Below are 15887 nucleotides of genomic sequence, written 5' to 3'. Positions count from 1 at the left end.
TCCAAAAGTTGAGGGACGAAATATGTCCATAATCCAAAGTTTGGGGATGAAAATCGGCATTTCCCTGAGGTTTTTGACAATTTCATCCAAATCCCATCTAATTTAAAAAATTACATAAACACCCTTATTTTCATGTGCTTGTTAACTAATAAATTCAATTTGCTTATATCAACAGACGATATTAGATGGACATCCCAATATACTCCTATGAAGCTTTTTGATAAAAATAAAAATGAAAATGAAAAACTCTTCTCCACTCCTCTCTTTTCTACTAAAGCCATAACCACTGCCATGTTTCTAATGTAGAAGCACACCATTGCTACCAAGTGCACCTCTAATTCCACAATCACGAATTGCAAGTGAAAAACAAACAAAAAAGAAGCCATAGAAAACTCGTTTATACTCTCTTTTTTCTACCACTAGAGCCACGACCACCAACAATAACTCTACTATGTTTACTACTATCATAACTCAAAGGATCAAGTTGCTAACCAAAGAAGAAAAAAAAATTGCACAATAAAAAAAGTTCCAACTACTCAAAACTTGTAAGTTGCAAGTCAAAAAACATAAAATAAACTAACTTTCAAAGAGAGATCCACTTGTATACCATTGTTATCAACTTCTATATTTCTCACTGCCAACAAAATTGGATATTAAAACATTTACCAAATCTAAAAGGAAAAGAAATGAAGATACAAGGGTAAATAAGATTAGAAATGCGTTTAAGGAGTCTTTTTTTTTATACGAAAAGTTCCATGTAAAATAGAGGCAAAGTGAAGATAAAAAAGACTAGGGGAGGTCAATTTAACTTTTGAAAATAGAGAGTAGCTAGATGAAATTATTGGAAACCTCAAAGGAGGTTTCTAAAATTATCACAAGTCAAAATTGTCAAATAAAGATTGGTTATATTACCCTTTGGCTATCGGTGATTAGACAAGCAAATTCAATCAACTCAAGTGGCAACTGTTCGTGGCTCCAACCTTCTAGGATGAGATAGCCATAAATTAAGAAAAGGGATAATTTCAAAAATGTCCCCTTAGGTTTTGTGAAATATCACTAAGCTCGTCCACATTTTCAAAATCTCTCTAACCACCCTTTGAATTGACATTTTGTTAACAATGTCAGCCCATCTGAGCAAAAGTATTAATAGAAAATGCATTTTGGAGGAGAGAGAGTGTTTTAGTTCCCTTAATACCCTTAGGCTGACAAAAAAAAATCTAGGTAGAAAGTGAGGGGGTCAAAATGTGAAATGCATGAAAATTGTGCTGCCATGAGGAAGGTGAATGACCGTTGGAACACAACGGCTACTTTTGGGATATTGCAGCAGTATTAAAAAGCAAAAATAGCTTCAGAAAATATGCAAATTGAGAGCAAATTGGTAAAAGAAAATGGCTAGTTCATCTTTTGGAGGGCACTCACACAAATCACCATCATCATTGAGCATCAAGAATCGGTATTGTAAATGCAATTGCAAGGCTACATTAAGAATTTCAAAAAGTGAAAGAAATCTGGATAATCTATATTTCAGTTGTTCAAAGTGCAACTACTCAGTGGTATGAAGGAAATGATGGTGAAGAAGTGCACAACCAAATACATGAAGTTGATTCTACAGTGAAGAAAGAAAAATGTAGGCAGCAAACCAACCTTTCAATTCAACAAAATGCAATTATCACCAGCTTGTTCATCATCAATCTTGTATTCTTAGCAATTTATCCTTTCAATCAAATCGTTAAAGCAATTGGTTGAAGTAGAAGTAACAGGAGATATGTTCCAAACTGTTTGAAACCTTACTGGTCATACATGAAAGAACCAGAAGGCTTTTGTAAGTTGGACACAATTGTTAAGCTATATGAAAATGAGATGAAACTGTTATTTACTTAATACTTATGTGTTAAGATTTGTTACATTACTATTATACCAAAAGTCATACTTGAATAGGCATAAGTTAAGAACATAGGTCACCATCCGTAAGTAGAACAATACTTCACTGCTAAACTCGTTGGAAAACAGCAGAGCAAACAAGACTAAAGAAAACTAAGAATTTTCGATTCAACCTACCATTATAGGTGGCTTAAAACACGAAAATACATAATACTAATGAGTCATGGAGTTTCTAATAATATCAATAGTAATAATTGGTACAGTGACATTGTCTAAATAGCAATTCCCAAGCAAACAAAAAGAGAACCTAAGAGTAATTCACAGATGGTGGGAATGCATATAAGTACTTGGCATAAGCTATGCATTTGTACGTAGCAAAAGTATATAGCAATCCATATGAATTCAAAACACCATCTAGAAACAGTTATCTAGATAGTGAAGATTGCAATATTAAGAACCGTACAAAGTCAGTTCTACTACAACACACAAAAAGCCATTGAGAGTACATTTTTTTCACCCTATAAAAGAACTAGTTCTGCATAATTAGAACCACATACTGATGCTACTACTGTCATTGTGAGATCTCATAGTTGTAGAAGTGGATATGCTAACAATTCTGTCAACTTGACGTGTGCCATAATTTGGAGTAATTGCAGATGCAGTGATTGTTGGAGTTTGTTGTGGATTAACAGCTTTATTTGGTTTTTGTGTCTTTATTATTATTAGCAACAGTAGTTCCAACTCTAGCAAATGGTCCTCCTCTCTGATACCACAATACAAAAGCTGAAAGTTAATTGGTCATGACTAAAAAATAGTATTTGGTAGTCATGAAACTAATTTTTGATATCATATACCTTTTTGATATTAGTACTAGTGCTAGCAAATTGATTAACTTAAACATTAGCTCCAGTAGATTGATTTTAAGTGCTTTCATTACTGCCTTGAATGGATACAACCATAGGTACATTTCCTTGTGCATGATCCTGGCAATTCATGACCCAAACAAAATCATTTGTAAGGTATTAAACACACATAAAGATACTATAATCTGAGATTGAATTTTTTACCCATAGAATAGATCCTGTTAATCTTGTATTAGCAATGTCTCTTCCTAGTCCTCCTCTTCGACTTGCCACTTGATTAGCAGAAGTGGAGCTGCATCTTTTTTCAGCAACAGGAGCTCCTTGACAAGTTCTCCTATTATGTCCAAATGCACCACACTTAGAGCACCTGAAGTTGATTGACCTCTTGTGTTGAAATGAATGAGCTCCTTCATCAGGTGCTCTTCTTCGATTTCTCCTTGGTCTGCTAGCTCTTCTTCTAAGTAGTGGTGGTAAAACTATTTTGGGTGTCACATCTTCCATAGGAGGCCATCTATTTACATGTGGAATTGGGTTGATCATGGATGCATTTGTCTTTAGATATTGATCTCTTGAAAAAGCTGCATCACAATAACTTTCTAGTTTCTCCCTTCTATAAACTGCTACCAGTGCAGTATGTTTCCAAGGAAGGTCAGTCAAATAGAAAGCCCCACACTCGCATGTCTTCTCATGCAACTTTACTATATAGGACTTATCCACATCTGCTATTTCAAATATGTTCTCATTGGCCATTGTCAGCTCACACCTTCTTGATTGGGCTGTAATTTCCTTCAATTTAGCAATAACATGTGGAGTAATAGTAGATGTCCATCTGCGCACTTTTTGATACCTCTTATGTAGTTTCTTCATGAATTTTTTCCTCAGTCCATCAGCTAGAGAAAGTATATTCTTTCCTCTCAGTTCACCAACCCATGCATTAAAAGATTCTATAAAATTATTGGTGACATGATCGCACTTAATTTCAACTGAAAATGCATGCCCTGCCCAAGTAAATTTGTGGATGTTTGCTAAGTATCTCCAAGCATCTAAGTTAATATCCTTTATTCTTTCCATAGCCTCATTGTGCCCTATAAGATCATAACTTCTAGCTGCTTGCCAAAAAAAAATTCCTTAGAAGCAATCCTGGGAATTTCACTTTGAAGTTGCTGTAGATGTGCCAATCACAATATCATGCATCAACTTCTGGCACTTGTTTCTCATATGCAAGATTTAGTCCCTATACAAAGGTATGCATAAACAGCCATGGTTAAATGATAGCAAGTTAAAACAGCAACAGTATTAATCTTATTACATGAAACATTGAAACAAATAACATACCTTCTACCTATCACTCATGAAGGTGAGTGGAATATTGATTGAAAATGGGCCAAAGAAATCCTTAAAATTAAAAAAAAAAACCAACTTCAAGTGTCCTTGTTTTCGCACTCAACAACAAAAAAGGCTAATGGAAACAAACTATTGTTCCTATCAAGAGCAACAACAATCAACAAAATACCCCTAAATGCACCTTTCAAATGGCATCCATCAAAGCAATAAATGACTTGCAACTTGCAAGGAATCCATCTCTTTGTGCCTTGAAACTTATGAACAATCTCAGATATCTAGGCTCTCTAAGAAGGTTAGGCCTATCATAGTGAATTTTCATGATGCTTCTTGGGTTATTAATTCTCAAAAGTTTAGCATATTTTGGCAACTTTCCATATGCCTCACCGTGTGACCCTTCTATCTATTTCAAGGCTTTCTATTTTGCCCTATAGATTTGCATTCTACTTGGTTGGACTCCATGCTTCATCATTTCAGCAATAATTTCTTTGCTTGTCATCTTGGGTGGTCTCTTATCACAGAAATTAATTTCTTTGCAATCCGATCAAATGTTTTCACGAGACACGTATGCTTAGGTGTGTATGTTTTAATCATGAAAGTGGTTGTATCAAAAATTGGGGATGCATGAATTCTCTAATTACAACCCTGAACACCATACTTGGCAGTGCACATACTCTTTTCATTTTTCAACCTCACCAATGGAAATCCTTTCTAAATAGCATAGTCTTTCAAAACTGCTCTAAATGCATCCACATTGGTAAATAGTATCCATTTCTTAAACTCAATGTCCTCTCTTGGATTGTAAGTCCACATTTTGGGCTGCATGATTGATCTCATATGTGACGACCCCATTTCTCCCAAGGGCGAACCCAAGGGTATCGGCGGGCCGCCTGCCCAGCTCTCGCCGGGACTCAGTCGCTCACTACGGTCCTCAACCCAATTACAATATAAAACTCAAAATTTCATCAAATTCTCCAATGATTACATATTTCAAATGCAGCGGAAACTGATTCCAATCGTGGAACGTATACTTACATCCATATCAATTTCAAATATTTATACAAGACCAACTCGTACACAAAATAGATCCAAACTTAAACTGTACACGATATAAGCCATCCAATCACGTGAATAAGCACTCCCAGCTTTTCTTCGCCTTGAGCCCTGTGGGGGGGAAAATAAAATATTTTTGGGGTGAGCTAAAAGCTCAGCGAGTAACCATTAAAATCAGTAATCAAATCGGTTTCACAATAGTTCATTTCAATGATGTCATATATCAAATGATAAATCCAGAAACAACTACAACATTTGCAAAACAGTAAATATGGATTATCAATAATTCAAGAAACATTTACAATGGAAAGCGATAGTAACATTCATGAAAGGATACATTCATTCTCCTGACATTTCCTCGCTCATTTGATCATTTATTTCATTTCATTCACCCCGTCCCTGGCTTTTGGCCAGGCTCCACCAACCTACATAGGTAATACTCGAGTATACCAAACGTTCACCCAAGTTCCTAATCGCCTGACCGAGTCCGCTTCTGGCTCAAGACGACCGGTAACAAGGGGCAATGGCCAGTTCAGCCCAAAAGGCTTACATTCATGCGCAAGTAACATTTCAATCGAAAATTTCACATTTATCGAGGTCGAGTGCGATAAAGTACACACTCGCCCCGAAAACTCGTTTTGGAAATCATTATAAGCGCTTAACACGTTATCAACCAAAATACAAGTCATGAAGTCAAGAAATATAGCAAACAAGGCACACTCACATGCCAGCACACATGATATGCAAGAAAACATTTTAAAAGTAACTTTGGAAACAGTTCAAGAGTAAATAATGTAAGAAACGGTTCTTAAATAACTTTAGAAATAGTTTGAGGTCACTCACCTCCACGGCTTCCATCATTCAAGTCCAAGCCTTTCACATGAAACTTAAGGTAACCAACGCTATTAAAAATCGGACAGCATTTCCCCATAAATTCATCCTTTCCATCCTACAATCAAACCCAAGCACAAAGCAATTAACCACAATTGCTCAAAACCAGAAAACAGTTTTGACGTCCTTTTGCGGTAATGGCACCAAAGGTACTACGAGTATCGGATGGAGGTCCAAGACCCACCGTTTCGAAGCTAAGAACCAGGGCTACAACAATGTAGAAGGTCACTCAGTCAAAATCCTAGCACAACTAGGTCAAATATGCAGAATACCAAACCAGAATCGTAATTGCAGGTTCCCAAATCACACAATGCTGTAATTCGTCCAACTCAGTCTACACAGGTCCAAATGCATTGATTCCAAAGGCATATGATAGCTAAGGCATCAAGCTACATTTCATAAGAAGACACCAACAACAAAATCCAAACCAATTCCAGTCAAAATGGCCAATTACAAGTGCAGTTCGCACATACTGATCACCCAGAACAGCAACAGTAAAAACGACATAACTCACTCTACACTACTCCAAATGCCCTGAAATTTTGCAGGCACTTCAAACTCATCAATACCTACAACTTTCATGTTTTGAGCAAAGTCCAATTCGGCCTCTATCTATGACCTAAAATTTCGGACAGAATGTTCAACCAAGAACCCTAATTTTCCAGAAATTCTTCCAAATTCAAAATTGATTGCATTTATCAACAATTCACACCTACTAGAGTCAAAGCCCCTTATTACCAACCATCAAAAACAACCACACCATCAAGATCATATGAAACCAGAAAATTTCTCATAAAATAAAAAACTCAACCAATTCACTTCAAATCAAGAAATAAAACACATAATCCCTCACTTAAGCCACCATTAGGCATAAATTCAACATCATTAAATATAGGAGGGTGTTCATATACCACTTACCAAGAAATCAAGAGAGAGGAAGATGTTGGACACCTTAAGTCTTCAAACAAACTTCACTAAACTACTTACTAGCACCCAAGGGAGAAATTTTATGGAATAGAAACAAGTTTAGAAGGTTAGATGGTTTGATTGAAGCAAGATGAAAGCCAAAACTTGAAGAGTTTTTCTCTCTTTTGAAGCTCAAGAAAGTCGGCCAAGAGGAAGACAAGAACAAGAGATTTTTGGCTAATTTTTTTAGATATTTAACCAATTTGGTCAAAAGTCAAAAACCATGAATAGTTATCATAAGCCATACCCAATGAAATGGTGACACTTGTCACCTCAATTAATGCATCTCTATCCTTTTGTCTCTCCAATAAAAATATCTTAACACTTTGTAAAATAATATCACTTAATATCTTGAAAATACAAAATTCCAACAAGTGGTTAAAAATATAATGCATTTACCGCACTAGCGGGTCCCACGTCCAAAATACGTTTTTAATTACTCAAAAACTAACCGATACTAGAAAAATCATTTTAAAACTATCTTTGCTCATAAACTTTATCTGGGGAATTTTTCTAATCAAGAAAATGTAGATAAGGCAGGCGTTGAAAAAAAATAAACCCTAGAAAATTAGAAAATTTCCGGGTTCTCAAACTCATTTTTTTTTCGGGGCGTCACATCATAGGATCCAGTTCTTGCGCAGATTCCAAATCAAGCACAACAAGAGTATCCTCTTTCTCCTTATAATCAGAAAAGTCATTTTTACTCTTATCACTGGAAGAAATTGACACCCTATCTTCAGGTATGACATCTTCCAAGTCGCTATCTATGACATCCTTCCAAGAGTCATCAGAATTAGAAGCATAAATCTCATCATCACCCTCAAGTTTTTCTACATGAATAGGAGCTTTTTCGATTCCTCTATCTTCCTGTGCATTCTGAGTTTGGTTGTTCTCTACTGTATTCTCCTCTGTAGTAGGAATAATATCTAAGTGCAGCAAATACAAGTTTATAACAAGATCTTTTTTCATAAAGTTTGAACATATCAAGGACTGATTTGTCATCGGTAATATCCATAAAGCTTGTTGTCTTAGGAATTGCACATTTCGTATGCAAAAATATGTTCAAATTACTAAGCAAGTCCTTCATTGCCTTATCAGTAACATCACCGAGAAGGTTAATATATTAGTAGTTCTTCGGATCGACATTAGGAATTCTAACTTTGTTTCCCATGTAATGGACTACGATATCATGTGCAATAATTCTTCCTATCCTATACATCAATGTGTTGCCAACAAAAGTTTCAATCAACTGCTATAAGGACCACATTTTCAAACATTGCAGATAGTATACTAGCTGCATACTTATTTAAAATAAAATTCAAATTACAAAACAAAACTTTCTCAACAGCAAGCATGAAAAAGCTACTTTACTAGCTTTTCATTTGTATTGCAACTTTTATCTACAAACCTACTCCATACTTATGTATTACAGATTCAGAAAACTAAATTGTCATTAAATTGTTGATCGAAATAAAATAAAGGTCAAGCATCTATCATCAAAGCACATGTTAGTCAGTTGACAACATCAATAATACTTAATAAAACAAGACTAACAAAGGCTCTGGTTAGATTGTAAACTTGGTCATCAAGTCCAACAAAAAACAAAAAGATAAGAAAAATAGAGCTATTATGGCCTGATCATCAACAAAATCTCACAATCAACAAAGGCTCCCTGGATCATCAAAGCTCTGAAAAACAGAGCTTAATGAATCTACTTTAATCATGAGACCTTGATCATCTCCTGTTACTTATTGATCATAAAAAGTACCAGCTCAAGATTTTTACCTCTTGTGCAGCTTAGTTTTGAGAATGACGCCTTCACTCCAAAGGCAATTCCACGAACTCAAGTTGCAAATTTCTTCTCTTCTGCAATATCCAGCCTTGTATTGTTTTTGGAATGAAACAGAAGAGAGAAAAACAGCTTCAGTTGGTTCTACAAGCTACAAATATTAGTCCTTTTGTAAGTAGTATTACACTTTCCCTTCATTTGCGCGCCTTTGGAAATCTTGTTAGTGCATTTCATGCCTTTCCTAGTATGGAAGAAGAGCAAGGAAGAAGCCAATTGTTTCCCGGGATCTAGGCTATTACATGCTTTCTTTTTTTTTTCCCCTTTTTAGCAGCTGAATAATTGCTAGCAGAAACAAGTTTATTGTTGACAATTCATCTCTTTTGATAGTGACATGTGACCCCACAATTGCTTGAGGGGTGGTAAGAGAGATTTTGAAAACATGCCGGAGGGGGGAGTTTAGTGATATTTCACGAAACCTCAGGAGAGGTTTCTAAAATTATCCCTTAAGAAAAACTCGATCAAGACAAACTAATGAACCGGAAAGAACCAATTAAAACCGGTCATGGCCGGGTTCTGAAGTTGAATTAGGGGAGGGGGGCATTGGACATTATTTTTGGATTTGTTCACTAGTGGGCCTTTAGTTACCAAAGTCTGAACATACTATTCAAGTGGTGCGCGTACACATACACACATGTTTATATATATATATAATCACTTTTGCCAATTTTTGAATTTTGAATTTTATCTTTAGAAAATATTACTCTAACTACTTAATTACATTTTTTGTCAGCATAGTTATTCGCAACCACTTCGACACATTATAACTGCCAAATTAACCATAATTTTGTTAAAAAATAATGATAAACCAAATTTATTTATGATAAACTTATAATTTATGTAAAAAATAAAATTTACATGACATTATTTATAAATTACACACGCTTTGTGTGTGCCCTTAACACTAATTATTATTATTACTAATTTGCTTATTTGACTTCCTGGTTTGATTTACTTATTTATGATGATCGGCCAAAATTAAAATATCCTAATCAATTTGAAAACAAAATAAACTCTCAACTTTCACAAATATTCTCTGATCTCATTAGCTGTCCCTCTATGTTGTTCCGTTCCTTTTGGGTATTACCATCAAACTTGTATACTGTCCTCTCTTATTTGTCCTCCCTTTTTTAATATAATTATTTTATTATTTAGATTGTGAAAATGATTATAAAGTTGAAAAAGATTCAGATCTACAACTCTTAAAGAGGTACTGGGCAAGAAAATGAGAGTAGGAGGAGAACACCGCGCGATGCGCGGTGTAATTTTCAAGGTTGCCCAGAAATGCCCAATGCTTCAAATTCAAATATTAAGTATGAAAAGTTACACAAAGGTACACCAAAAACTATACAGTTCTGTTTTTGTAGTTTTATTAAGCAGTGAATATGAATAATCTGTTAAAGAAATGCAAGACAATACAATGAGAGACTACTAAGATCATTAAGATGCTCCTTGCTTTTGCATAGAATGAAAATAGAAATAAAAAAAGACACATGTAATGGAGGAGAAGGGGAAAAAATATTGCTTGAAGAAATATACAAGCGAGTTGTTAGTTCCTAAAAAAGGCATTTAATAGCTATAAGTTTGTTTTTTGTTGATAAAAACCACAAATCAAGTTGTCAGTTCCTAAAAAAGGATATTTAACAGCAATAAGTTTCTTTTACAATATATTCAAACGAATAATAAAATGCATATACATGCAATATAAAGAGAAAATCTACTTAGTAAGACTAAACCTATACCAATGCCAATTGAACAAATTGACAAAGAAAAGAAAAAAGTATTTCTAATTGGCCACAAGCAAAATGATTCTAGACTTTCAATGACTAATAGCATCGGAGAGCTCCAGCTTCATTTTGACTCTCCTCTCATTCCCATGAACGCAAATACCTATCGAGCAGTGAACGATGGGTTTAGAAACTCACTCTATAGACGAAACTCCAAGTTAAAAGCTATAGACAAGAAGCAATGTCATAAACCAGATTACCAAACATTTGAACAAAAAAATCCTAAAGAAAATATCAAAGGATTTGAATTTCTATGGAACACTTAATTCTGATCAGAAACATCAAATTTTGGAAAAAACAAAGAAAGCAATTTATACCAATCTATAATAATAGTCCGAAAGTCAAAATAAGCAAATAAATAAGTAAAAGGACAAAACAGTACCTTAGAAGAAACCAAAAGCAACAAGATCTGACAAAATTTCTTGATGATATTAATGCAAATAATCCATGAGCATCTTCACACTTCAAGTGCACGAGAGGTAATTTTAATGTTTCTAAACAAAAGAAAAGGAACATATCTCAGGAACCGAAAAAGCAACAAAGACAATCTTAACCAAAACCAGCAAGAATAATTAAACCCAACAGGATAATGCATCATCAGTGGAACAGTTCAATCAAATAAAACTTAGATCTTCAGACATATTCAAAGTGTAATACATTTGAAATTATTCTACCTAAAGCAATAGTAAGCTTAACCTATGATGTTCCTTATTCCTCCTTGTTTTGATTCTAAAATCATCTAACTAATGCCTTGAATTTTTGTGGCGCTATACTTTTATTATTACTTTAAGCTTTGAATTGCATTACTTTAAGCTTTAAATGTACACCACAAACACTAATTTTTAGCAAATCCAATGATAATTAACATTGATAACCCAAAATATAGCTCTTCTTGTACCTAATTCCCACAAATTGAAATGAAACCCCAAACCAAAAAGTATAAGTGATTCTACTATCTACCTTATCATTTGAAAGCTATTAGAATCCTCACACAATCTTATCAAAATCAAATCTTATTGTCAGTATAATAAATAATTGCACAATGAATAAAACAACAAAAAATGAAAACTCAAAGCAAAAACAATCTGATGTGATCCTAAGCATTATCTGATCAATTACTTTCAAGCTCTTACCATCTACAATGAATCGATCAAAATCCAATTTTTCAATCATTCAAATAACTAATTCTACAACCATAGATGCAACTCACACAAATTTTTTTTCAAAAAAAAAATCGCTTAGGACTATGAAATTTTATTATTTCTTCTTTCTTTTTTGCTTCAGATTCAATAATAGAAAGTTAGGAATAAAAAAAAAGGCAAACAAGAAAGAAACTCAAAAAACTGCTCAAGTTACAAAGAAAAAGTAACAGAAAAAACTTACAGCATTCAATCAAACCAAAGATCTGTTCTTTCCCTTCATCTGTTTCACCTCATTTTCATTTCAAAAACTCAGACAAAAATGTATTTTGAACTAAAATAAAACCTTACAAAAACTGCTTAAATTAAAGAGACTTATAGACCTGATTAGGCTGAAGATCCATACTTTTCTCTTCATTAGCTTATTCTTCTTCTCATCTTCTCCTTCTAATCAAGGGAAAATTAAACAAAAAATACTTACAGAACCAGCTTAAATTTCACAATAAAAGTGAAAACAAAAGCATACATGTTCTGATGAAGATCCATTTTTCCCTCCCTGTTTCTATTCATGGCCTTCTTTTTTTTTTGTCCCATTTCTCTTGTTGTTTAAAATGGGAACTTGAACATAATCAAAGCAAGGCCATTAGATATTTGTTGCAATTGTGAGAAGCTAATACAAAGAAAAATCAAAGATTCCTTAATCTTGCCTTCAAACCAAATTGTTCCATTTTCACCAAAATTATGCACGAATCTAGTTTCTTGTTTTCATGAAGCTTTATTTGTACTCTCAAAAGTTTCCATTTAACCATTTAATGGTGAGATGAGGAATAAAACCCGTAAAGTAAATTTCACAAATTTAAATATGTAAACAAATCGTTATAATTAACAAAATAAGCAATCTTGGCAATGGTTATTCAATGCACACCACAAATGTCCACTACCTAAGGCATGACAATGTGTATGTCAGACGCATCCAAACTTGGCAACAAAATATCCTAAAATAAAAACTCATATGCTATCTTACCCAAATAATACAGACAGTCTAAATGAGCAAGAAATATAGAGTAAACCTCTTGAATGGCAATAATTCTTAAAAGTTTTCTTACAATAACAGCATAATGGTCAACAACAAATTCAGTAAGTATTAAGTTTCGCATAGTTGTATAAGCCCATAATGCTTAAAAGTAAGAATTGACCACCATTTTTTCTTTCTTCCCTCTCTTGACAAAAATCTGAGCCGAAAATCATAGAGCAAATCAGTACATATATGACGAGTAAAGCCAACAAAAATTTGCCCACTTAAACATTTTTTTCCTCAGTAAAATTTGAATAATTGTTCACGTTTCTTGCTGTAATAAAAGATAATTAAATAAAATAAGAGACCAAAAAAAACCTTCTATAGCAAACAAAGTAGTATTATGATTCCAATACAATGAATTAATGGTGTGCAATCGTTCCCTAAAAAAAATCAAATCTGTGGTTAAATAAAAAAAAAAAAAAGTTCCCTACAGAGAACACGTGGTTAAGTTGGAGGGTTATTAATTCACACGAGCAACTGCACCAAGAAAGAAATTTGAAAATTCACACGAGCAAGACAATCCCTTCAATTAACGACGGGCATTCACATGAGCAGACGACTATCAATCGGCCAATGACAGCGTGCCACATCAGCAATTGGAACCCAATTGAAAACTCCCTCATTCCCCAATAGACTAGATATGTTAATGATGTTAATCGAAATGCGCGTTCAGATGCTTTGTTGTTCTCTATCTTTGTTCTTTTATTCATTCGTTTACCGAGTTGGTAGCGTGATATATTCTTTAGTTGGGAAATTATACTCATTTTTGTTGTCTGATTCAAGAAATGAGTCTGATTCTTTATAAATTTCATGAAATTACTCTAAAGTTTTCTTATTCTTTAGTGGATAAATCAATAATTGTAAACTTTCTGTAGAAGTCTTTTTTTTTTTTTTTTGAAAAATGTAGAACCTTTTCCAGATTAGAACTTTCCGGGTCTATTTTGCGTAGTTCTACGTTACCAACTATTTTTGAATTCTAAAGAAGATAAAATAAAAAAAAAAAAACAGTGACCCGGCCGGTTTAACCGTTAAAAACCAGAACAAACTGCCAGCCGGTTGACTCACCCGTCCATGTTTTAAAACATTGCTTGCCACATCTAGGTTGATGAAATACTGCAATGTCATGTGCACAAGCTCAACTGGCTCCTGCAATCTCATGCATACAACTATACAAGCTCAGCTAGCCCTTCAGGTAGTGATGGTTTGGGTTTGTATGTGGAAGTAGCATGTGACATTCCATTGCCAGATTGATTTATCCCTATTTTGAACAAAGCAAACCACCGGCATTGACTTTTGCTACATTAAAGGAATTTGTCTCTATATATAGACGGTATCTATATGTTTCACGGCAATGCAATTGCATTTATAAATGACTTTTGCTAAATTAAAGGAATTGGTCTTCAGTATTAGTATAGCAAAGTATTCTTGGTTCTCATACTCCCTTTTATTTTTTCCGACTCAAAGCAATTGACTTTTGTCGAATGAAATAAACCTAATCCCAAAGCTAATACCAAAAGCCGGCAACTCTTGGTACAGCCCCAGGGACTTATCTACCCAACTATCTCATACTCCCTTTTATGGAAGATTACCAAATGCATATCATGTTTCACTGCGCTCAAGAGCAATGACGGAGCCAAGGGGGGGCAGAGGGGGGCCATGGCCCCCCCTAAGTTTTGAGAATTTTAATTCATAATATGTAAATATGTGTGTAAAATAAAATTGGCCCCCCCCTAAATTTTTACAATTTTAGTTTACATTATGAGAGTTTATATATATATATATATATATATATATATGAATTAGTCATCTTTGAATGGAATGGCTTGCAAACTTTAATTTACCATGAATGTCCATATGCCTGTTACATTCATTGTTTGGCTCATAGGTTTCAATTTGCTTTAGTTGCAGCTTCTAGAGAAGTAGCTTCTGTTCTCCAATTCTTCTCCAATTTAGTTTTCATTATCAACATTGTTACTACATCTAGCAAACATAATGATGAATTAAAGATGGCTCAAGCAATTGAAGTTGCTACTAAGATTGCTAATGGTGAACTTGAAACTGGAAGGGGGCTTAATCAAATTGGCACTTTAAAACAAGCTAGAGATACTCATTGGAGTTCTCATTTGGATTCTATTTCTAGTTTACTGAAAATGTTCAATGCTACTTGGGTGGTTTTAAGTAACATTGCAGTAGATGGAGGTTCATACTCTCAACGTGGAGATGCAAATTTTGTTTTGAATCAGTTGTTATCTTTTAAGTTTGTTTTCACTTTGCATCTTATGAAAGACATTGTGGAAATTACTCATCTTTTTTGTATAGCATTGCAACGTAAATCTCAAGATATTTTGAATGCAAAGTATCTTGTCTCAAGCACAACAAAGCTACTAAAGAATTTTCGAGATTCGGGATGGGATGATTTCTTGGTGAAAGTTAAATTATTTTTTGAGCAACATCAAATTGATATCCCATGTATGAATGCTCAATATATTGCAAGACGTGGTAAATCTCGAAGTCATCATGATTAGATTAGTGTGGAGCATTATTATCAAATGGATATATTTCTTGCAACAATTGATTATCAATTGCAAGAGTTACATAGCAGGTTTAATGATCATACCGTGGAATTGTTTGTTTTGAGCACTGCTTTAGATCCTAGAAATGGATTTATGCTGTTCAAGATTGATGATATTTGTAAACTTGCAGAGAAGTTCTATCTGAATGATTTTATGGAGCAAGAACTAGTACGTCTAAGAATAGAACTTCAACATTTTGAACTTGACATTCCAAATCATCATGAATTGCAAGAATTATCTGGTATTATGAGTTATGTCAAGACTTGGTGAAGAAAAGAAAATCAGTGATATATTCTCTTATTGATAGATTGATTAGACTTGTTCTTACTCTTCCTGTATCAACTGCAATTACAGAGTGGGCATTTTCAATTATGAAAATAATCAAGACAAAGCTCCAAAACAAGATGGAAGATAATTTCTTGAATGATTGTCTAACTGTGTATATAGAAAAGGAAGTTGCTGAAAAATT

The 15887-nt window shown here is 34.1% G+C and overlaps 1 protein-coding gene across 1 annotated transcript; it reads left to right on the top strand.

Moving 5' to 3' along the window:
• The first annotated feature begins 14851 nt into the window (after positions 1-14851).
• LOC140036378 (uncharacterized) lies at positions 14852-15370 on the top strand. Its single transcript, XM_072077764.1, has one exon. The coding sequence runs from the start codon at positions 14852-14854 to the stop codon at positions 15368-15370; it is 519 nt and encodes a 172-aa protein (XP_071933865.1).
• Positions 15371-15887: the final 517 nt, after the last annotated feature.

This window comes from Coffea arabica, chromosome 2e (assembly GCF_036785885.1).
Source record: "Coffea arabica cultivar ET-39 chromosome 2e, Coffea Arabica ET-39 HiFi, whole genome shotgun sequence".
NCBI classification, from domain to species: domain Eukaryota; kingdom Viridiplantae; phylum Streptophyta; class Magnoliopsida; order Gentianales; family Rubiaceae; genus Coffea; species Coffea arabica.
The sequence above is the reverse complement of the archived record's forward strand: the minus strand, read 5'-3'. Positions and strand labels throughout refer to the sequence as shown.